Source organism: Pongo pygmaeus, chromosome 10 (assembly GCF_028885625.2).
Source record: "Pongo pygmaeus isolate AG05252 chromosome 10, NHGRI_mPonPyg2-v2.0_pri, whole genome shotgun sequence".
Classification (NCBI taxonomy): domain Eukaryota; kingdom Metazoa; phylum Chordata; class Mammalia; order Primates; family Hominidae; genus Pongo; species Pongo pygmaeus.
In genome coordinates this window covers 6,648,638-6,671,191 of record NC_072383.2, presented here as the reverse complement: position 1 = coordinate 6,671,191, position 22,554 = coordinate 6,648,638, and the positions used below count along the sequence as shown (strand labels likewise).

At 46.3% G+C, this 22,554-nt stretch overlaps 1 protein-coding gene and 1 non-coding gene across 34 annotated transcripts in view; both read left to right on the top strand.

Annotated features, from left to right (window-relative positions):
* The window catches only part of CHD4 (chromodomain helicase DNA binding protein 4), a 44,755-nt gene that overhangs the window by 20,571 nt on the left and 1,630 nt on the right, over window positions 1–22,554 (top strand). For 7 of the 33 annotated variants that reach the window (XM_063672359.1, XM_063672362.1, XM_054444397.2 and 4 more), the window contains 23 exons: window positions 557–757; window positions 943–1,080; window positions 1,355–1,476; window positions 1,606–1,779; window positions 2,115–2,256; window positions 2,347–2,478; window positions 2,590–2,707; window positions 5,762–5,886; window positions 6,235–6,472; window positions 6,622–6,797; window positions 10,930–11,110; window positions 11,195–11,281; window positions 11,371–11,459; window positions 11,559–11,692; window positions 12,027–12,171; window positions 12,494–12,659; window positions 12,918–13,015; window positions 13,136–13,265; window positions 15,341–15,412; window positions 15,713–15,850; window positions 16,123–16,231; window positions 16,343–16,475; window positions 20,965–21,163. In XM_063672359.1, coding sequence (XP_063528429.1) covers window positions 557–757; window positions 943–1,080; window positions 1,355–1,476; window positions 1,606–1,779; window positions 2,115–2,256; window positions 2,347–2,478; window positions 2,590–2,707; window positions 5,762–5,886; window positions 6,235–6,472; window positions 6,622–6,797; window positions 10,930–11,110; window positions 11,195–11,281; window positions 11,371–11,459; window positions 11,559–11,692; window positions 12,027–12,171; window positions 12,494–12,659; window positions 12,918–13,015; window positions 13,136–13,265; window positions 15,341–15,412; window positions 15,713–15,850; window positions 16,123–16,231; window positions 16,343–16,475; window positions 20,965–21,163 — 3,247 coding nt within the window. Of the gene's footprint in view, window positions 1–556; window positions 758–942; window positions 1,081–1,354; window positions 1,477–1,605; window positions 1,780–2,114; window positions 2,257–2,346; window positions 2,479–2,589; window positions 2,708–5,761; window positions 5,887–6,234; window positions 6,473–6,621; window positions 6,798–10,929; window positions 11,282–11,370; window positions 11,460–11,558; window positions 11,693–12,026; window positions 12,172–12,493; window positions 12,660–12,917; window positions 13,016–13,135; window positions 13,272–15,340; window positions 15,413–15,712; window positions 15,851–16,122; window positions 16,232–16,342; window positions 16,476–20,964; window positions 21,164–22,554 lie in introns of all 33 variants that reach the window. The other 26 variants (XM_063672361.1, XM_063672358.1, XM_054444409.2 and 23 more) reach the window with 8 other exon arrangements.
* LOC129011078 (small Cajal body-specific RNA 11) lies at window positions 12,699–12,835 on the top strand. The gene has a single exon (XR_008493206.1). It is a non-coding gene; the product is annotated as a small Cajal body-specific RNA 11 (non-coding RNA).

Below are 22,554 nucleotides of genomic sequence, written 5' to 3'. Positions count from 1 at the left end.
GAAGTGGAATTATGAGTAGAATTAGTATGGAAAGACTTGGCTGGACGCAGTGGCTCACACCTGTAATCCCAGAACTTTGGGAGCCCAAGGTGGGTGGATCACCTGAGGTCAGGAGTTCGAGACCAGCCTGACCAACATGGTGAAACCCCATCTCTACTAATAATACAAAATTATCCGGGTGTGGTGGTGCACGCCTGTAATCCCAGCTACTTGGGAGGCTGAGTCAGGAGAATCGCCTGAACCCGGGAGGTGGAGGTTGCAGTGAGCCGAGATTGCGCCATTGCACTCCAGCCTGGGCAACAAGAGTGAAACTCCGTCTCAGAAAAAAAGTATATAAAGACTTAGTGGGAGAGGTAAGACTTGTAGTTATGGTGGGACCTTGGCTTTTTGGAAAGGAGTGGGCTGGGCATGTGTATAGAGGAAGGTGAGAGCAGGAGCAGCAGCGCAGGTGTGTCAGTCCTTGGCTCAGCTTGAGGGGGCAGCAGGGTGGTGGGTGTTCACTGGGGTTGCAGTGTGCTGGGGCCCTTAGTCCTGACTCTCCTCTTTTTCCTCAAAGGGTCATTCCAAAGGCCCCTTCCTAGTGAGTGCCCCTCTTTCTACCATCATCAACTGGGAGCGGGAGTTTGAAATGTGGGCTCCAGACATGTATGTTGTAACCTATGTGGGTGACAAGGACAGCCGTGCCATCATCCGAGAGAATGAGTTCTCCTTTGAAGACAATGCCATTCGTGGTGGCAAGAAGGCCTCCCGCATGAAGGTATCTCGGGAGGGAAGCCACCCTAGAGAAAGAGTTGTGGCTTCTGGCTTAGTTTACCTCCTTGTGATCTGGTCCCTGGTGAGGCAAAAGGGTAACCCTGGGAGGAGGAAAACATTTCATCAGTCCCCTGGTTGTGCTTACACAGAGGAACTGACTGGTAGTGACCAAGTTGCCTTCATGTGCAGAAAGAGGCATCTGTGAAATTCCATGTGCTGCTGACATCTTATGAATTGATCACCATTGACATGGCTATCTTGGGCTCTATTGATTGGGCCTGCCTCATTGTGGATGAAGCCCATCGGCTGAAGAACAATCAGTCTAAGGTGAGGGCTGAGGGAGGGACGTTGGAGCCCCTACTTTGGGTTTTTTCTAGTACTACCAATTCATTAAGGGGAAAACTTGTAGGTGGAGAGGAGAGGGAAAAATTGTCTCTGCCTTCCTTCCTTGTATGTGACAGCCCTTGGTGGCCAGGCCTTTAAAAAAGAATGTGAGGAGTGGGATGCTTAACTATTGGGCAGTGAAAAACTTGAAATTTTGTAGAGATTTACTAGAGCTCTGTTTTCATTGGATTTCACCTTTCTCCATCTGCTTCACCAGTTCTTCCGGGTATTGAATGGTTACTCACTCCAGCACAAGCTGTTGCTGACTGGGACACCATTACAAAACAATCTCGAAGAGTTGTTTCATCTGCTCAACTTTCTCACCCCCGAGAGGTTCCAGTAAGTGTGTGTTTATCTGTAATCGGCTCATAATTGTGCTTCTCATTCTTCCTGTTGCCCATTTCCTGTATCACTTTTCTTTCTTCCTTTCTCCTTCTCCAATAACTTTTTTCCTTTTTCTTTCTGAAGCAATTTGGAAGGTTTTTTGGAGGAGTTTGCTGATATTGCCAAGGAGGACCAGATAAAAAAACTGCATGACATGCTGGGGCCACACATGTTGCGGCGGCTCAAAGCTGATGTGTTCAAGAATATGCCTTCCAAGACAGAACTAATTGTGCGTGTGGAGCTGAGCCCTATGCAGAAGTGAGTTGGGAGGGACAGAAGCAGACTCCATTTAGACATCTGCCAGTCTGCAGAGTGTTTCCTATTCCTCCCCCACTCAGCTTCAAGGCATCTGGTGACAGGAGCAAGCAAGGCCTGAAGAAACCTGATGCTAGGGCGCTGGAGCACATAGTTCTTACTTATTTCAAGTTATACCTTTCCTTATTTAAAATGGTGGTGGTGGTAGTGCTTGTGTGTTAGGTGTCCTTAGTTCCAAAGTGGGATGTGTTGGGAAAAAGAGCTCAGTTGCTGGGACTGCATTATTAGTCATTGAAAGGATTTCAAGTCTAACCTGTCTTTCTACCTTGTCCATGTAGGAAATACTACAAGTACATCCTCACTCGAAATTTTGAAGCACTCAATGCCCGAGGTGGTGGCAACCAGGTGTCTCTGCTGAATGTGGTGATGGATCTTAAGAAGTGCTGCAACCATCCATACCTCTTCCCTGTGGCTGCAATGGTATGTAGTGCCATCTCCTGTTCCTCCCTGGGTTGGGTCTCCTCCATGTGGGCTTTCTTTTAATATTTTTTTCTTTGCATTTGTTCTTAGGAAGCCCCTAAGATGCCTAATGGCATGTATGATGGCAGTGCCCTAATCAGAGCATCTGGGAAATTATTGCTGCTGCAGAAAATGCTCAAGAACCTTAAGGAGGGTGGGCATCGTGTACTCATCTTTTCCCAGGTATCATGTGGACTGGGAGCGTTAGGGAACAGTCATTAGACAACCCTTAGTGACCTAAGGAAAGGGATTAGCATCTGACTCTTGCATAATTAAACTGTGCTTCTTTTACAGATGACCAAGATGCTAGACCTGCTAGAGGATTTCTTGGAACATGAAGGTTATAAATACGAACGCATCGATGGTGGAATCACTGGGAACATGCGGCAAGAGGCCATTGACCGCTTCAATGGTGAGAGAGAAGGAGTTGTTTAGTTTCAGGAATCCTGATTTGCTTATATCTTCGGACTGTAACTTCTTGTGCATCTCCTTTTCTGTGTAGTTCTTTTGGGACTTTGTCATTTGAGATGGAAGAGTAAAGCTTTTGAATGTCTCAATTGGAAGAATGTATTGGACTATTCCTAGGAGATTTTTTCTTTTGGGTATTTGTTCTTTCTGCTAGAAAGAAGAAAGCATTGTATCTCGAGGGCAAGCAAGGGGTCACGACTTGTTCAAGCTCAAATAGCAAGTTACTAGCAGACTTGTCTGCCTCAGTAGACGCTACTAAGTTTTTGCTTTTTTTGTTTTTTTTTTTTTTTTTGAGATTGAGTCTTGCTCTGTCGCCCAGGCTGGAGTGCAGTGGCACGATCTCGTCTCACTGCAACCTCTGCCTCCCGGGTTCAAGCAGTTCTCCTGCCTCAACCTCCCAAGTAGCTGGGACTACAGGCGTGTGCCACCATGCCCAGCTAATTTTTGTATTTTTAGTAGGGATGGGGTTTCACCATGTTGGCCAAGATGGTCTCGATCTCCTGACCTCATGATCTGCCCACCTCGGCCTCCCAAAGCGCTGGGATTACAGGCACGAGCCACCATGCCACGCCCAGCCTGTTTTGTTTTGTTTATTCGAGATAGGGTCTCACTCTGTTGCCGAGGCTGGAGAGCAGTGGCACAATCATGGCTTACTACAGCCTGCACCCACCCCCAGGCTCAAGTGACCCTGCTGCTTCAGCCTCCCAACTAGCTGGGGCTATAGGCTTGAGCCACTGTACCTAGCTAACCAAAAAAATTTTTTTGTAGAGATGGGGTCTTGCCATGTTGCCCAGGCTGATCACAAAGTTCTGGGCTCAAGCAATCCTCCTGCCTTGGCCTCCCAAAGTATTGAGATTATAGGTATAAGCCACTGTGCTCAGTATCACTACTCCTTGTTTAAAAAAAAACTTTTATTTTAATTTCAGACTTAGAAAAAAGTTGCAAAACAGCAGAGAGAGTTATGTATACTGTTGAACTAGCTAGCTTCGCTTAATAATAACTTACGTAACTGCAGTACAATGATCAAAACTAGGAAATTAACATTGGTATTGTACTATAAATGACAGAACTTCAATGAATGTCACCAATTTTTCCTGATGTCTATTTTCTGTTTCAGGATCCAATCCCAGGTCCCGTGTTCCATTTAGTTATTGTGCTTCCTGCTATCTGTGACATTTCTTTATTTTCTTATATGATACAGATTTTTTTTTTTTCTTTGAGATGGAGTCTCACTCTGTTGCCCAGATTGGAGTGCAGTGGCGTGATCTTGACTCATTGCAACCTGTGCCTCCTGGGTTCAAGCAATTCTCCTGTCTCAGCCTCCTGAGTAGCTGAGATTATGGGTGTGTGCCACCACGCCCAGCAGATTTTTGTATTTTTAGTAGAGACAGGGTTTCACCATGTTGGCCAGGCTGGTCTCGAACTCCTGACCTCAGGTGATCCGCCCGCCTCGGCCTCCCAAAGTGCTGGGATTACAGGTGTGAGCCACGGTGCCTGGTCAATATAGATACTTTTGATAAGCACTGTTCAGTTATTTTGTAGAACGTCTCTAAGTTTGGGTTTGTGTGATGTTTTCTCTCGATTAGATTAGACATTTTGGGCAAGAATGCCACAGAGGTGATGATGTGTCCTTTTCTTTTCTTTCTTTTTTTTTTTTGAGACAAAGTCTTGCTCTGTCACGAGGCTGGAGTGCAGTGGCCTGATTTTGGCTGACTGCAACCTCTGCCTCCCGGGTTCAAGCCATTCTGCTGCCTCAGCCTCCCGAGTAGCTGGGATTACAGGCGTCCGCCACCACGCCCGGCTATTTTTTGTACTGTTAGTAGAGACAGGGTTTCACCATGTTGGCCAGGATGGTCTCGATCTCCTGACCTTGTGAACTACCCGCCTCGGCTTCCCAAAGTGCTGGCATTACAGGCGTGAGCCACCACGCCCAGTCGATGATGTGTCCTTTTCAATTCATCATACTGGGCGATGGACATGATGTTCATATGTCCCCTTACTGGTAATGACTTGATCACTGGTTAAGGTGGTGCCTGCTGAGTTTCTGCAGTGTAAAGTTTCTATTGTTCCCATTGTGATTGATAAATAGCTTGAGGGGAGATATTTGAGACTATGTCAGTGTCCTGTTTCTCCTTAAACTTTTACACTGATTTTAGTATTCATCAGTGGACCTTGCTTACAATGATTATTACTGTGGTGTTTGCCTAATAAGTTTTTATATTCTGACATTCTTTCGTTTTTACTTCTGCCTCCCGGGTTCAATCTATTCTCTTGCCTCAGCCTCCCAAGTAGCTGGGATTACAGGTGCCTGCCACCACGCCTGGCTAATTTTGTATTTTTAGTAGGCAAGGTTTCACCATGTTGGCCAGCTTAGTCTCAAACTCCTGACCACAGGTGATCTGCCCACCTCAGCCTCCCAAAGTGTTGGGGTTACAGGTGTGAGTCCCTGCACCTGGCCTATTCTGACATTTTTCTTTAAGAGATAGGGTCTTGCTCTGTTGCCCAGGCTGGAGTGCAGTAGCACAGTCAGAGCTCATTATAACTTTGAACTCTTGGGCTCAAGTGATTCTCCTGCCTCAGCTTCCTGAGTAGCTGGGGCTACAGACGTGCGCCACCATGCCCAGCTAATTTTTTTTTTTTTTTGAGATGGAGTTTCTCGCTCTGTTGCCCAGGCTAAAGTGCAGTGGTGCAATCTGCTCACTGCAACCTCTGCCTACCAGGTTCAAGCGATTCTCCTGCCTCAGCCTCCTTAGTAGCTGGGATTACAGGTGTATACCACCACGCCTGGCTAATTTTTGTATTTTTAGTAGAGACAGGGTTTCACCATGTTGGCCAGGCTGGTCTCGAACTCCTGATCTCAAATGATCCACCTGCCTCTGCCTCCCAAAGTGCTGAGATTACAGGCGTGAGCCACTGCCCCCGGCTTAATTTTTTAAACTACATTTATGAATTGGAATTTAGGAGACACTTCTAATGGTGTTTTTGGTTCCTTTATTAGCACCGGGTGCTCAGCAGTTCTGCTTCTTGCTTTCCACTCGAGCTGGGGGCCTTGGAATCAATCTGGCCACTGCTGACACAGTTATTATCTATGACTCTGACTGGAACCCCCATAATGACATTCAGGTGAGCAGAGGCAGCAGGCAGCCTTAATAAGTAACATATTATTCTAGAAAGGCATAGTGGCCTCTATGAGGGCTCTACCATGTGGAATTAGGTTTTTAAGTGAGAAACAACAGATTCTTTTTGTGTTGTTTACCTTATTGTAAGCCAGAGTTTGGTTAGCTGTGGTCCTGTTTTGGGTAACATGATAATAGAGGGTGGTGTCTGGAGGCGGGGGTGCGAAAGGAAGTTTCCTATGAAGGTAGGCTGCGGACCTTGCCTTGTACTGAATTTAGAATATTATGTGGAAGTCAGGATAAGAGTGGCACCAGGAAAATACAATTTCTGGCTTTATTTCCTGTTCAACTCCAGGCCTTTAGCAGAGCTCACCGGATTGGGCAAAATAAAAAGGTAATGATCTACCGGTTTGTGACCCGTGCGTCAGTGGAGGAGCGCATCACGCAGGTGGCAAAGAAGAAAATGATGCTGACGCATCTAGTGGTGCGGCCTGGGCTGGGCTCCAAGACTGGATCTATGTCCAAACAGGAGCTTGATGATATCCTCAAATTTGGCACTGAGGAACTCTTCAAGGATGAAGCCACTGATGGAGGTGAGGTAGTCAGGAACTTACATTTTGGTGTGGGGCTTGGCCTCTCTAAAGGTTAGGGAGAATCTTTGATACCAAGGGTCTTGTGGGACTTGCTTTTTCCACTGCAGCTGCTGAAACTGACTTTGGGGATGTGACTTGATTTTTTATAGGAGGAGACAACAAAGAGGGAGAAGATAGCAGTGTTATCCACTACGATGATAAGGCCATTGAACGGCTGCTAGACCGTAACCAGGATGAGACTGAAGACACAGAATTGCAGGGCATGAATGAATATTTGAGCTCATTCAAAGTGGCCCAGTATGTGGTACGGGAAGAAGAAATGGGGGTGAGTATGAATCCAAGGCGATCCTGTGCTTGGCGATTGGTCTGAAAATTGGAATTGAGACCAAAGTGGGATTTGAGACAAGAGGAAAGTATCTGTAGGCAAATTCTTATGTTGATGAACTGATACACGTCTTCCTTTTAAAACAAAGCTGATAACATGACTGATCAGATTTTCATCTTTGCCTTGGTTGTCAGAAAACTTAACAACCAAATATCATGCTCACAACAGTTATTTTGGCTCTTTACCAGAATGTCATTTTCTGTTATGTGTTTTATTAAACCTTACAAGAAAATTTTGAGTGCTACCTCATCTCTCTAGAGAAAAGGCAGAAGATCCTAGGTAATCTATCTCTTTGTGTTTTCTGGTTTTTATTTAAGAGACAGGGTCTCTACCAGGTGCAGTGGCTCACATCTGTAATCCCAGCACTTTGGGAGGCCGAGGCAGGCAGATCACTTCAGGCCAGGAGTTTGAGACCAGCCCGGCCAACACGGTGAAACCCCGTTCCTACTAAAAATAAAAAAATTAGCCAGGCACGATGAAGCACACCTGTAGTCCCAGCTACTCGGGAGGCTGAGGCAGGAGAATTGCTTGAACCCAGGAGGTGGAGGTTGCAATGAGCTGTGATCGCGCCACTGCATTCCAGCCTGATGACAGAGCCAGATTCTGTCTGAAGAAAAAAAACAACAAAAAAAGAGACAGGGTCTTGCTCTGTCACCCAGGCTAGAGTGCAGTGGCACAGTCATAGCTGAGTGCAACCTTAAACTCCTGGGCTGAAGAGTGACCCTAGTAGATGTGTGCTACCACACCTGGTTAATTTTTTAAACATTTTTAGAGATGTCTTGCTATGTTGCCCAGGATGGTCTTGAACTCCTGGCCTTAAGCAGTCCTCCTGCCTTGACCTCCCAAAGTGCTGGAATTACAGGTGTTAGCCACCACACCAGGCCTCCTTGTGTTTGTATTTATTTATTTATTTATTTATTTATTTATTTTGAGATGGAGTCTCGCTCTCTCCCCTAGGCTGTAGTGCAGTGGTGTGATCTCGGCTCACTGTAAGCTCCGCCTCCCAGGTTCATGCCATTCTCCTGCCTCAGCCTCCCGAGTAGCTGGGACTACAGGTGCCTGCCACCACACTCGGCTAATTTTGTTTGTATTTTTAGTAGAGATGGGGTTTCACTGTGTTAGCCAGGATGGTCTTGATCTCCTGACCTTGTGATCCACCCACCTCGGCCTCCCAAAGTTCTGGGATTACAGGCGTGAGCCACTGCCCCTGGCCTTATGTATTTTTTTTTTTGAGACGGAGTCTTGCTCTGTTGCCCAGGCTGGAGTTCAGTGGTGCGATCACAGCCCACTGCAACCTCCACTTCCTGGGTTCAAGCAATTCTCCTGCCTCAGCCTCCCAAGTAGCTGAGATTACAGGTACGCACCACCATGCCCGGCTAATTTTTTTATAGTTTTAGTAGAAACGGGGTTTCACCGTGTTGGCCAGGATACTCTAGAACTCCTGACCTCAAGTGATCCGCCTGCCTCGGCCTCCCAAAGTGGTGGGATTACAGGCATGAGCCATTACGCCTGGCCTCCTTGTGTGTGTTTTGTTTTTTTGTTTTTTTTTTTGAGACAGTCTTGCTCTCCCACCCAGGCTGGAGTGCAGTGGCATGATCTCGGCTCACTGCAACCTCTGCCTCCTGGGTTCAAACAGTTCTTCTGCCTCAGCCTCCCGAATAGCTGGGACTACAGGCATATGCCACCACACCCAGCTAATTTTTTGTATTTTTAGTAGAGACGGGGTTTCACCGTGTTAGTCACGATGGTCTTGATCTCCTGACCTCATGATCCGCCCACCCCAGCCTCCCAAAGTGCTGGGATTACAGGCGTGAGCCACCACACCCGGCCCCTCCTTGTGTTTTTTTAAAGATTAGCATCGGGCCGGACACGGTGGCTCACGCCTGTAATCCCAGCACTTTGGGAGGCTGAGGCGGGTGGATCACGAGGTCAAGAGATCGAGACCATCCTGGCTAACACGATGAAACCCCGTCTCTACTAAAAATACAAAAATTAGCTGGGCATGGTAGCGGGCGCCTGTAGTCCCAGCTATTCGGGAGGCTGAGGCAGAGAATCACTTGAACCTGGGAGGCAGAGCTTGCAGTGAGCCAAGATTGCCCCACTGCACTCCAGCCTGGGGGACAGAGCGAGACTCCGTCTCAAAAAGATTAGAATCGGTATATACCTTTTTATTCTCCTCCTTTCTTTTTCTTGGTCTTTTATAGTAAAAAAAGAAAATAGTTATGTGAGGAATGTGTGTGTGGCTTGTTTTAATGTTTTTCTCTCCTAAATGATATAGAGGAGTATGAAATGGAAAAATAAAATTTCCTTTTTCTTGTCTTTTGTAAACCACTCAGCTCCGAGTTCTTTCAGTTGGCATTGGTTCTGGTGGTCTTTGTCATCTTTTCTCATTCTTCCACCTCAGAACCATCCCCCTTGCTGTATTTCCCTGATGCTTACCTGTGATTTTGTTCTTGAAGGTAATGCCTCCAACCTCAGTTTATATGTAAGTGTGGCTGAATGGTCTGACATAGGTCTGTGTACCGTAGTGTTCAATCAGAAACGACCCTATTGATAGAATGCTCACATTCCTTTCAGTGGCAGTGAATGTAATAGAAGTGATTGACGGGAGAGCACATGCTAAGTGGATCATCCTTGCTGGTGACTACACAAGTATACACATTGTTCTTTGATTAGTGACTACAGCTGCTGTTGACTTCTTTTAAAATATTTTTAAGTTTTATTTTTAATAGATAGAATTTACATAGTTCAAAATAAACAAAAGGGCCAGACACGGTGGCTCATGCCTAGAATCCCAGTACTTTGGGAAGCTGAGGCAGGAGGGTCGCTTGAGCCCAGGAGTTGGAGACCAACTTGGGCAACATGGTAAAATTCCGTCTCTAAATAATAAAAACATTAGCCGAGTGTGGTTGCTCACACTTGTGGTCCCAGCTGCGTGGGAAGATCGCTTAAACCTGGCAGTCGAGGCTGCAGTGAGCCGTAATGATGCCATCTACTCCAGCCTGGGCAACACAGCTAGACCCTCTCTAAAAAAAAAAAATACATATATATATTTATATGTACACACACGTATCTCATTTCTCTCCTGTCCTCTTAACAATTTAGTTCCCTTCTTGGGGAGAACTCATGTTTTCAGTTCCTTTTATATCTTTCCAAAAATATTTTATGTGTATACAAATTATACATATATTCATACACATATATGTACACTCACATATATGTACCCAAAAACTTTTTTTCCTTTTAAACATAAAAGTAATACCAATGCAATGTAAATGCTACATTGGTTAGGGAATAATGACAAGAAAAAAGTGTACATGTTGAGTACAGACATAATTTTGTTTTTTCTCTGAATATTTTCCGTCTATGGTTGTTTGAATTCACAGGTGCAGAACCCATGGATACAGAGGGCCAGTTGTAATTTATTTAATTAGTTCCATAATGATGGGCATTTAGGTTGTTTCTAATGTTATGCTATTAGCAGCTGTTTAATTCCAATATAAGGGATGTGGAATCAGTGAGTGGTCCTGAAGTGTTTGAAAAAAATTCACTTTTAGAGGAGTATCAACATTTTTGGGACGTAAGAGGCTATATATAATTCTTTTCGTTTTGCAGACAGTTGGTAAGCTTTTATGAAGTTTATGAAGAATAGAAAGGCTTATAGTCATCCTCTCCTTCCTTCTCTCTTATGAAAATCTTTTACAGTACTTCAGAAGCCTCTCCATTCTGCCTTGCTAAGGCTCTGACCTCTTTTCTTTTTGCTATCTTTCAATTGTATATGCATCAGTGCAAGGGGTTAGAAGAAAGCATTCTGTCTCTTCATCCTTCCCTGTGATAATAGCTCTATCCCATGTTTTTCTTGAGTTATGCTGACTGCTAATCTATACATAATTATGAGGAGCTGTGTACTCTCAATTAAATTTCTTCTAAGTTCTTAGGTCCAAACAGGCACATCAAGTATTTAAGAGTCCAGTCATGAAAAGGAGCTAGCAGAGTGGGAACTGTGAGGACCAGGGGTAGCTGGTGGTGCTGACTTCAGCACTCCTGAGTCCTGGCCCTCCCTCTGTCCCAGGAGGAAGAGGAGGTAGAACGGGAAATCATTAAACAGGAAGAAAGTGTGGATCCTGACTACTGGGAGAAATTGCTGCGGCACCATTATGAGCAGCAGCAAGAAGATCTAGCCCGAAATCTGGGCAAAGGAAAAAGAATCCGTAAACAGGTCAACTACAATGATGGCTCCCAGGAGGACCGAGGTGTGTGTGGCCGGCCCCGCCCCCCACCCATGGGCCGTTCCACTAGAGCAGTGGGCCCCGCTCATCTGCCCTCTCTCCCTCCAGATTGGCAGGACGACCAGTCCGACAACCAGTCCGATTACTCAGTGGCTTCAGAGGAAGGTGATGAAGACTTTGATGAACGTTCAGAAGGTGAGGGCTGTGCTTCTTTGTTGCTTTTCTAAATGTTGCTTTGTTTAATACCCTACCTGTGTCACTCATTCATCTTTTTCTTCTTGCAGCTCCCCGTAGGCCCAGTCGTAAGGGCCTGCGGAATGATAAAGATAAGCCATTGCCTCCTCTGTTGGCCCGTGTTGGTGGGAACATTGAAGTAAGTGCCATATGATTCTAAGGAGGAGTGAGTGTCAGATATTGCATCTTTGGTGGAATGCGACCTGCTCCCTCTCACCTGGGTTTCTTCTTCCCCTAGGTACTTGGTTTTAATGCTCGTCAGCGAAAAGCCTTTCTTAATGCAATCATGCGATATGGTATGCCACCTCAGGATGCTTTTACTACCCAGTGGCTTGTAAGAGACCTGCGAGGCAAATCAGAGAAAGAGTTCAAGTGAGTGGAGGGCTGGAGTGGACTGATCTAGAGCAAGGGCTTCTGCTGTCTATCTGGTCATTCCATGGTTCTAGGCCCAGCTGTGCAGGGAAGTGGGCTATTTCCTCTGTTGAAGTTGACAGGTGAAGCTGTTAGTAATGTGTTCCTAGCTTCCCTGGAAGAGAACCTGGGTCTTCTTGTGGGGTCTGGAGATCAGCCTTCCTGTGCAGTGGTGGGCTTTACCTCAAGGGGGAGCCATAGTTATTGCCTGTGATAACGCCTCACGAAGGGATGGAAAGGAATCTAAGAGTCAGCATGATCCCTATTTAACTCATTTCTCTACTTCTTTACACAGGGCATATGTCTCTCTTTTCATGAGGCATTTATGTGAGCCGGGGGCAGATGGGGCCGAGACCTTTGCTGATGGTGTCCCCCGAGAAGGCCTGTCTCGCCAGCATGTCCTTACTAGAATTGGTGTTATGTCTTTGATTCGCAAGAAGGTGAGCCCTGAGCCTCTTGCCATTGTTTCTAGGGGGCCAGGCGCAGTGGCTCACACCTGTAATCCCAGCACTTTGGGAGGCCGAGGCAGGTGGATCACTTGAGGTCAGGAGTTAGAGACTAGCCTGGTCAACATGGCGAAACCCCATCTCTACTAAAAATACAAAAATTAGCTGCCTGTGGTGGCGGGCACCTGTATTCCCAGCTACTCAGGAGGCTGAGGCAGGAGAATTGCTTGAACCCGGGAGGCGGAGACTGGAAGGCCAATAGGAAAGGAGCCTGTAGCTGGAATTGGGTCTTCAACTTCTTGTCCCATTGCTACAGGTTCAGGAGTTTGAACATGTTAATGGGCGCTGGAGTATGCCTGAACTGGCTGAAGTAGAGGAGAACAAGAAAATGTCCCAGCCAGGGTCACCCTCCCCAAAAACTCCTACACCCTCCACTCCAGGGGACACGCAGCCCAACACTCCTGCACCTGTCCCACCTGCTGGTAAGTCCCCCTGTCCTATCATTTTCTGTCCCTCTCTTTTTGTCCTGGCCTATTTTTCTGCTCCCCTGTGCTCAGTTCTAACAGGGTAGTCTGGCGGGACACACAGCAATTTCCCTCTCAGTTTAGGAGGGCCGTCCTAAGAATAGGGCTGGCTCTTAAAGGCACGAGAGGACAATTTAAGATGAGACAAACTGGGAAGAAATGACCTCTCTGATCTAGTACCTTCTTCCTAATTGATTGTCTCTTATTGTTCTGCAGAAGATGGGATAAAAATAGAGGAAAATAGCCTCAAAGAAGAAGAGAGCATAGAAGGAGAAAAGGAGGTTAAATCTGCAGCCCCTGAGACTGCCATTGAGGTAAGAGATGGGGGTGACTGAATGCCATACTAAAGACAAATGTATAAGTCCAGTCTTCCTTTTAGTTGCTGGCCTGTCTGCTTCATCTGTTTTTTTTTTTTTTTTTTCCCCCCTTTGAAGTGTATACAGGCCCCTGCCCCTGCCTCAGAGGATGAAAAGGTCGTTGTTGAACCCTCTGAGGGAGAGGAGAAAGTGGAAAAGGCAGAGGTGAAGGAGAGAACAGAGGAACCTATGGAGACAGAGCCCAAAGGTAAAGGTATCCACGTTTTTTTTGTTGTTGTTTGTTTTTTTTGAGATAGTCTCGTGCTGCCGCCAGGCTGGAGTGCTGTGGCGCGATATTGGCTTACTGCAATCTCCACCTCCCAGGTTCGAGCGATTCTCCTGCCTCAGCCTCCCGAGTAGCTGGGATTACAGATACATGCCATCATGCCCAGCTAATTTTTGTATTTTTAGTAGAGACAGAGTTTCACCATGTTGGCCAGGCTGGTCTCAATCTCCCGACCTCATGATCCACCTGCTTTTGCCTCCCAAATTGCTGGGATTACAGGCATGAGCCACTGTGCCTGGCCTTTTTTTTTTTTTTTAAAAAGGAGTTTCACTCTTGTTGCCCAGGCTGGAGTGCAATGGTGCGATCTCAGCTCACTGCAACCTCCGCCTCCTGAGTTCAAGCGATTCTCCTGCCTCAGCCTCCTGAGTAGCTGGGATTACAGGCATGCACCACCATGCCCAGCTAATTTTGTATTTTTTAATAGAGAGGGGGTTTCTCCATATGGGTCAGGCCGGTCTCCAACTCAGGTGATCCACCTGCCTTGGCCTCTCAAAGTGCTGGGATTACAGGCGTGAGCTACTGTGCCTGGCCGGTATCCATATTAAGCACTACAGATCCCTGTGTGAACCATGGTCACTCGTGAATTTTCACTGGGACTGTAGAGATATCAGGAGAAAGCGACACACTGAAGAATCCTGCACCCTTGATTTTAGGTGGCAGGTTTTCCCCTAACTTAAGGTATCTCTTATGACTTTATTTGTTGTTGTTTTTTGAGATGGAGTCTCACTCTGTCACCCAGGCGGGAGTGCAGTGGCATGATCTCTGCTCACTGCAACTCCCACCTCCTGGGTTCAAGCGACTCTCCTGCCTCAGCCTCTGAGTAGCTGGGATTACGGGCGTGCCACAACCATGCCCAGCTAATTTTTTTTTTTTTTGGAGACGGAGTCTTGCTCTGTTGCCCAGGCTGGAGTGCAGTGGCGCGATCTTGGCTCACTGCAAGCGCTGCCTCCTGGGTTCACGCCATTCTCCTGCCTCAGTCTCCTGAGTAGCTGGGACTACAGGCGCCTGCCACCATGCCTGGCTAATTTTTTGTATTTTTAGTAGAGACAGGGTTTCACCATGTTAGCCAGGATGGTCTCCACCTCCTGATCTCGTGATCTACCTGCTTTGGCCTCCCAAAGTGCTGGGATTACAGGCGTGAGCCACCACACCTGGCCAAAAATTTTTTTTTTTTTTTTTGAGACGGAGTCTCACTCTGTCACCCAGGCTGGAGTACAGCGGCACGATCTTGGCTCACTGCAGCCTCTGTCTCCTGGGTTCAAGTGATTCTCCTGCCTCAGTCTGCTGAGTAGCCACCATGCCCAGCTAATTTTTTTTTTTTTTTTTTGAGATGGAGTCTTGGTCTGTCGCCCAGGCTGATGTGCAGTGCAGTGGTGTGATCTTGGCTCACTGCAACCTCCACCTCCTGGGTTCAAACAATTCTCCTGCCTCAGCCTCCTGAGTACCTGGGATTACAGGCATGCGCCACCATGCCCGGCTAATTTTTGTATTTTAGTAGAGACAGGGTTTCACCATGTTGGCCAGGCTGGTCACGAACTGCTGACCTCAAGAGATCCACCCATCTCGGCCTCCCAAAGTGCCAGGATTACAGGTGTGAGCCACCACACCTGGCTAATTTTTGTACTTCAGTAGAGACAGGGTTTCACCATGTTGGCCAGGCTGGTTTCTAATTCCTGACCTCAGGTGATCCACCCACCTTGGCCTCCCAAAGTGCTGGGATTACAGGCATGAGCCACCGCACCCAGCTGATTTTTGTATTTTTAATAGAGATTGGGTTTCACCTTGTTGGCCAGGCTGGTCTTGAACTCTTGACCTCAAGTGATCTGCCTGCTGCTGTCTCCCAAAATGCTGGGATTACAGGCATGAGCCACCGTGCCCAGCTGACATTACTGTAATTGCAGACATTTAGATGTAGGTCTATCCAATTGGATAATAGTGTGCAACAGAGGAGAATGTTCTTCCTTTAGGTATATTCTCAATAACATTTCTTCCCCTAGGTGCTGCTGACGTAGAAAAGGTGGAGGAAAAGTCAGCAATAGATCTGACCCCTATTGTGGTAGAAGACAAAGGTGGGTGTTTGGAGAAGTCGATTGTGGTTTAGAAGAACTCTAAAACCAGAAGCGAGGACTCTATCTGCCCTGCCTCCCTGTCCATTCTCATCTAGCCATTTTATCCCAAGATAAAAGACTGCACCTGTTCCCCACATTTAGTTGTCAGTGGGCCAATGGCACCATTTTCTGGGTCTGAGAGACACCCAGGTGGAGAAGGGGTGGAGGTGGATGGATTCTTGTAGCATACAGTGTTCTGGGTAAGGGCGATGGTGCTGGGCTTTGGCTGGAGCTGACATTTTTCTTCCCCATATTCTGTAGAAGAGAAGAAAGAAGAAGAAGAGAAAAAAGAAGTGATGCTTCAGAATGGAGAGACCCCCAAGGACCTGAATGATGAGAAACAGAAGAAAAATATTAAACAACGTTTCATGTTTAACATTGCAGATGGTGGTTTTACTGGTATGGAAATGAGGGGCCCACCAGGGTTAGAAGGATCTGATGTGAAATTGGGGTTCTTGTCAGAAACCACGGTACAGGGACTTTACCTCTTTACCTCTGTTTGATGAGGGAATGCCAAACTGATAGTGGGTTCTGTGGAGAAAGCCAGAAGCAAATTATATAAAGATGGATTCAGGGGTAGGGGATGGTGGGGGACAAGAATAAGTAGCTTTTTCAATTCTCACAGATGTTTGCTTCCCCCCACCCCCAACCTTCCCTAAATTCTTCCTCAGAGTTGCACTCCCTTTGGCAGAATGAAGAGCGGGCAGCCACAGTTACCAAGAAGACTTACGAGATCTGGCATCGACGGCATGACTACTGGCTGCTAGCCGGCATCATAAAGTATCCTTTGCCTGAGTCTGTACTGAGGCTTTTGGTGAAAGGTTCTGAAGGTCTCTTAGTTTGAGGTTCTTACTTTCTTTGTTTTGTTTTTCCTGAGCACTTTTCCAATAGCCATGGCTATGCCCGGTGGCAAGACATCCAGAATGACCCACGCTATGCCATCCTCAATGAGCCTTTCAAGGGCGAAATGAACCGTGGCAATTTCTTAGAGATCAAGAATAAATTTCTAGCTCGAAGGTTTAAGGTGAGCGGTTGGGGAGGAATATATTGCTTAGGTGACAAACTTGAAAGTGCGTAACGTCCTGCAGCAGAGGGAGTCTGTCCATCCAGTGCACCGTTCTCACTTTCTTCATTCTATGGAAGGCTTTGCTCCCAAGTAACTTACACATTAGGGTTGAAGACACACAGACTTGAAAGTTAACTAACTGCACATGAGCTGTAGGTGACTATGTGTCCAATCAGTGACACACTAGTGCAGAGGGGTTTGTTTGGGGAACACTGCAGATTGGAGTATTCAGGAAAGATATAGAGGTGGGATTGAATTGCATCTCTGAAAATGTAGGGCTATCAGTCAGTGGGCTGCTGGTTCTTTTTTTTTTTTTTTTGAGACAGAGTCTCTGTCGCCCAGGCTGGAATGCAGTGATGCAGCCTCTGCTCACTGCACCCTCTGTGTCCTGGATTCAAGTGATTCTCCTGCCTCAGCCTCCTGAGTAGCTGGGATTATAGGCATGCGCCACCATGCCCGGCTAATTTTTGTATTTTTAGTAGAGATGGGGTTTCACCATGTTGGCTAGGCTGGTCTCAAACTCCTGACCTCAAGTGATCCACCTGCCTTGGCCACCCAGTTTGCTGGGATTATAGGCGTGAGCCACCATGCCTGGCCTGGTTCTTTTTTCTGGGCTAAAAAGTGCCTGTGTGGGCCAGGTGCGGTGGCTCACGCCTGTAATCCCAGCACTTTGGGAGGCTGATGCAGGAGAATCGCTTGAAGTCGGGAGGTAGAGATTTCAGTGAGCTGAGATCGTGCTACGGCACTTCAGCCTGTGCAACAGAGTGAGACTCTGTCTCAAAAAAAAAAAAAGACGTGTCTGTTGTCTCATACGCTGAGTATAATCGGGGAAGAAATGGTACACTAATAAGCCTTCAGGTATTATGTACTAAGCAATGATGTGCCCAGGGATAAAAATACAAAGCATGGTATCTGTTTTCAAGGAGCTTTCAGTTTCAAGTAGGAGCACATGTGTAATCAAATGAATGCCATTCTGCATATCAGGAGAGAGATTGCTGATTGGCATAAGAAAGTTCTCCAGAATCGCTTGAACCCGGGAGGCGGAAGTTGCAGTGAGCCGAGATTGCACCACTGCATTCCAGTCTGGCGACAGAGCGAGACTCACCTCAAAAAAGACAAGAAAAGAAAGTTCTCAGAGAGGCAGACACAGTGGCTAATCCCAGCATTTTAAAAGAGCTGATTGCTTGAGTCCAGGAGTTCAAGACTAGCTTGGGCAACATGGCAAAACCCCATGTCTACAAAAAATACAAAAATTAGCCAGTTCTGGTGGCGTGCACCTGTAGTTGCAGCTACTTGGGAGGCTGCAGTGAGCCTAGATTGTGCCACTGCACTCCAGCCTAGGCATTGGAGTGAGACCCTGTTTTTTTTTTTTTTTCTGAGACAGAGTCTTGATGTGTTGCTAGGCTGGAGTGCAGTGGCAAGATCTCTGCTCACGGCAGCCTCTGCCTCCCGGGTTCAAGCGATTCTCCTGCCTCAGCCTCCTGAGTAGCTGGGACAACAGGCGCGTGCCACCACGCCCAGCTAATTTTTGTATTTTTAGTAGAGACGGGGTTTCAGCATGTTGGCCAGGATGGTTTCGATCTCTTGACCTCATGTTCTGCCCGCCTCGGCCTCCCAAAGTGGTGAGATTACAGGCGTGAGCCACTGTGCCCATCCAAGACCCCGTCTTAAAAAAAAAAAAAAAGATCTCGAGAGGGAATTGGAGTAGGGAGGGAACTCACAAATGGCTTTATGGAGAAGATGGCATTGGAATGAAGTTTTGAAGAATGCGATGGAGATTTTTTTGCCAGGAACAGAAGGGTATCTGAACAAAGGGATTAGGTTCGGCAAAGATATGAAGCAGCAAAGCTTAGTATGTCTGGAAACAGCAAATAGCCCAGTTGAGCTGTAGGGAAACATTTGTGTTGGGTGATGGTGGGAGGTAGGCTGGAAACAGAAAGGTGGACAGGCTAGAGGTCAGTAGGTGGGTTCTTGGCACCAGATAAGAGAGTCTGGATTTTACCCTATCGTTAATGGGCAGCCACTGAAAGTTTGTGAGCAGAGTTTTGATAGGACCAAGGGAAATGGAAACAGCACTCATAAGATTATAAAACGGTCATACAATCATGAGGTGTTAAGGGTCTGGGCTGTGATGCTGGTTGTGGAAAACGAAAAGGGTAAAGATGAAACAACACCAAAGAATTTACTGGACTTAGTGACTTACTGTAGGGGTCAGCAAACCTTTTTTTCTCCCCCCAAACCAAAAATGGTTAATAAAAACTTTTTTTTTTTTTTTTTTTTGAGACAAAGTCTTGCTCTATTGCCCAGGCTGGAGTGCAGTGGCGACATCTCCTGGCTCACTGCACCCTCTGCCTCTTGGCTTCAACCGATTCTCCTGCCTCAGCCTCCTAAGTAGGTGGGATTATGGGCATGTACCACCATGCCTGACTAATTTTTGTATTTTTAGTAGAGATGGGGTTTTGCCATATTGGCCAGGCTGGTCTCAAATTCTGGACCTCAGGTGATCTGCCCGCCTTGTCTTCCCAAAGTGCTGGGATTACAGGTGTGAGCCACTGCACCCAACCACACCTTTTCTATTAAAGGGCCAGATAGTCCCTTTGTGGGACATGTAGTCTCTGTTGCACATACTCAACTCCATCTTTGTTGTATGAAAGCAACCACAGGGGATACATAAATGAATAAGTTAGGATGTGTTTCAGTGTTTCATATATGGATATTACAATTTGAATTTTGTATAATTCTCATGAAGTGGCATGAAATAGTCTTGTTTTGACTTTTTGCCAACCATTTTAAAATGTAAACCCCATTCTTAGCTCTTGAGCCATATAAAAACAGGTGGTGGGGCAGATCTGGCCCACAGGCTGTAGCTTGCCAACTCCTGACTTACTGGATTTGAGGTACAGAGTGAGTGAGACTGAAAATAACATTTTGAGCCTGAGTCACTGAGAAAGTTAAATTGTCATTTAAGAAGAGAGGGAGCAGTTTGTAGAAAAGAATGATACAGAATTTTAGACAAGTCTTTTGGTATTTCTCACAAATCAGCACCCCTCCCACTACCTACCCCCATCACCATACACTAGTGGGATTAGAACCAGTGCTGAAGGTACATGTTTGAGAAGCATCAAATCATCTGCATAGAAGTGCTGGCTGACACTAGGAGAGGAAAAGGGTATGAGAAATCTTCTCTTATGTTGAGTCATATGTTTTATGAATATATTTTTTAAGTAATTAAAATCTTTACATAAATTAAGAACCAACATTCTGCCTCTTGGGATATATTTCAAAGAATCTTTAATACAGCTCCATCAGGTGACATGTGCATGAGTGTTTTTGCAGTATGATTTTTGGTGGTGGGGGCCTACAGGCACCATAAATGTTCAGCATTAGGAGAATGCATAGGTAAAACATGTATTCATATCATGGGGCATTAAACAACAGAAGCAACAAAATTCATGTGCATACAACATAAGAGTACCTTTTAAAAGGTATGTAGTGGGAGAAGAAAAAGCATTTTATAGATACAGAAAACATCATTCTGTAACTTAGGAACATACATATAAAACAGAAACAGTCTTTAAAAACCTACACAAAAAGCCACAGTATTACTATATTAGAAAGGTTGCTTTTCAGAGGAATGGGAGTGAGATGGCAATAAGAGGAAATAAAAAAAATATTTTAAAATAGCAAAATAACCCCTTGTTTTGAGACAGTTTCCCTCTGTCACTCAGGCTGGAGTGCAGTGGCGCGATCTTGGCTCACTGCAAACTTTGCCTCTCGGGTTCAAGCATTCTTCTGCCTCAGTCTCTTGAGGAGCTGCAGTTACAGGTGCGCACTACCATACCTGGATAATTTTTGTGTTTTTAGTAGAGACGGGGTTTCGTCATGTTGGCCAGGCTGGTCTTGAACTCCTGACCTCAAGTAATCTGCCCGCCTCAGCCTCCCAAAGTACTGGGATTACAGGTGTGAGCCACCATGCCCAGCCAAAACGTGTTTTTGAAGAGTGGTTGATAAAGAGTAGATGATAAAAAGGAAGATGCTTAACTGTGTAACTTAATGAAAACATAATATGGATATGTATATAGTATGATCTCAGTTATGTAAAAAACTATGCACAAAAAACCTAAAAAGAAAAATATCAGGATGTATTTCTAGAAGGTGGGATTATCTGTTGTTAATTTTTGATATTCTATTTTCTAAATTGAGTTATCGCTTTTGTATAAGAGAACCTAAAGGGTAAAGAGTTTTAAAAATGAGGACATTGAAAAAGGGAAAGAAAAAAGGTACAAGGCAAAGTTAAACTACTTGGGTGTGGGAATGAGCTGTCCATGAAGTTCTTCATAGGTTCTTATTACCATCTGAAACAATGAGAGGTGAGCTGAGAGGCCAGTCAAAAGTGAGCAAAGTGAGTTATCAGTCGAACTCCCGTTTCCTCTTATCCCTTGTCCAGCTCTTAGAACAAGCTCTGGTGATTGAGGAGCAGCTGCGCCGGGCTGCTTACTTGAACATGTCAGAAGACCCTTCTCACCCTTCCATGGCCCTCAACACCCGCTTTGCGGAGGTGGAGTGTTTGGCGGAAAGTCATCAGCACCTGTCCAAGGAGTCAATGGCAGGAAACAAGCCAGCCAATGCAGTCCTGCACAAAGGTAGCCAGTGGCTCCCCTGCCTCCTGCTGATTCGGCCTCCCTGATCTGACTGCATCCCAATGTACATATATTTGTTTTCAAACTTTCAGAGTTCCTTTGTCTGGGAGTTTAGGAGGTGCTAGGGATCTTTGCCATCCTTGGGAAGTTAATATCTTAGAGGCAATCAAGGACAGTAGTTCTTTGCCTCTTTTTTTTTTTTTTTTTTTTTTAAAAGAGATGGACTCTTGGCCGGGCGCGGTGGCTGACGCCTGTAATCCCAGCACTTTGGGAGGCCAAGGCAGGTGGATCACGAGGTCAGGAGTTTGAGACCAGCCTGGCCAACATGGTGAAACCCCGTCTCTACTAAAAATAGAAAAATTAGCTGGGCATGTGGCGCACGCCTATAATCCTAGCTACTCAGGAGGCTGAGGCAGGAGAACCGCTTGAACCCGGGAGGCGGAGTTTGCAGTGAGCCAAGATCGTGCCACTGCACGGGCTATCAGTCTGGGCAACGTAGTGAGACTCCGGAAAAAAAAAAAAGGATGGGCTCTCACCATTTTGCCCAGGTGGGTCTTGAACTCCTGGACTCAAGTGATCCTCCTGCCTCAGCCTCCTGAGTAGCTGGGACTACAAATATGTGCCACTATACCTGGGCACCTCTTTTTTTTTTTTTTTTTTTTCTGAGATCGAGTCTAGCTCTGTTGCCCAGGCTGGAGTGCAGTGGTGTGATCTTGGCCCACTGCAACCTCTGCCTCCTGGGTTCAAGCAATTCTCCTGCCTCAGCCTCCCGAGTAGCTGGGACTACAGGCATGTGCCACCACTTGTGGCTAATTTTTGTATTTTTAGTAGCAATGGAGTTTCACCATGTTGGCAAGGCTGGTCTCAAACTGACTTCAAGTGATCCACCCACCTCCGCCTCCCAAAGTGCTGGGATTATAGGTGTGAGCCACTGTCCCCCGCCCTGGCCACCTTTTTTTTTTTTTTTTTGAGGTGGAGTTTTGCTCTTGTTGCCCTGGCTGGGGTGCAATGGCATGATCTCGGCTCACTGCAACCTCCGCCTCCTATGTTCCCTATGTTCAAGCGATTCTCCTGCCTCAGCCTCCTGAGTAGCTGGGATTACAGGCATGCCCGGCCAATTTTGTTTTTTTTTTTTTTTGTTTTTTGAGATGGAGTTTTGCTCTTGTTGCCCAGGCTGGAGTGCAATGCCACGATCTCAGTTCACCACAACCTCCGCCTCCTGGGTTCAAGCGATTCTCCTGCCTCAGCTTCCCAAGTTGCTGGTACTACAGGTGCCTGCCACCATGCCCAGCTAATTTTTTGTATTTTTAGTAGAGATGGGGTTTCACCATGTTGGCCAGACTGGTCTTGAACTCCTGATCTCAGGTGATCCACCCACTTCTGCCTCCCAAAGTGCT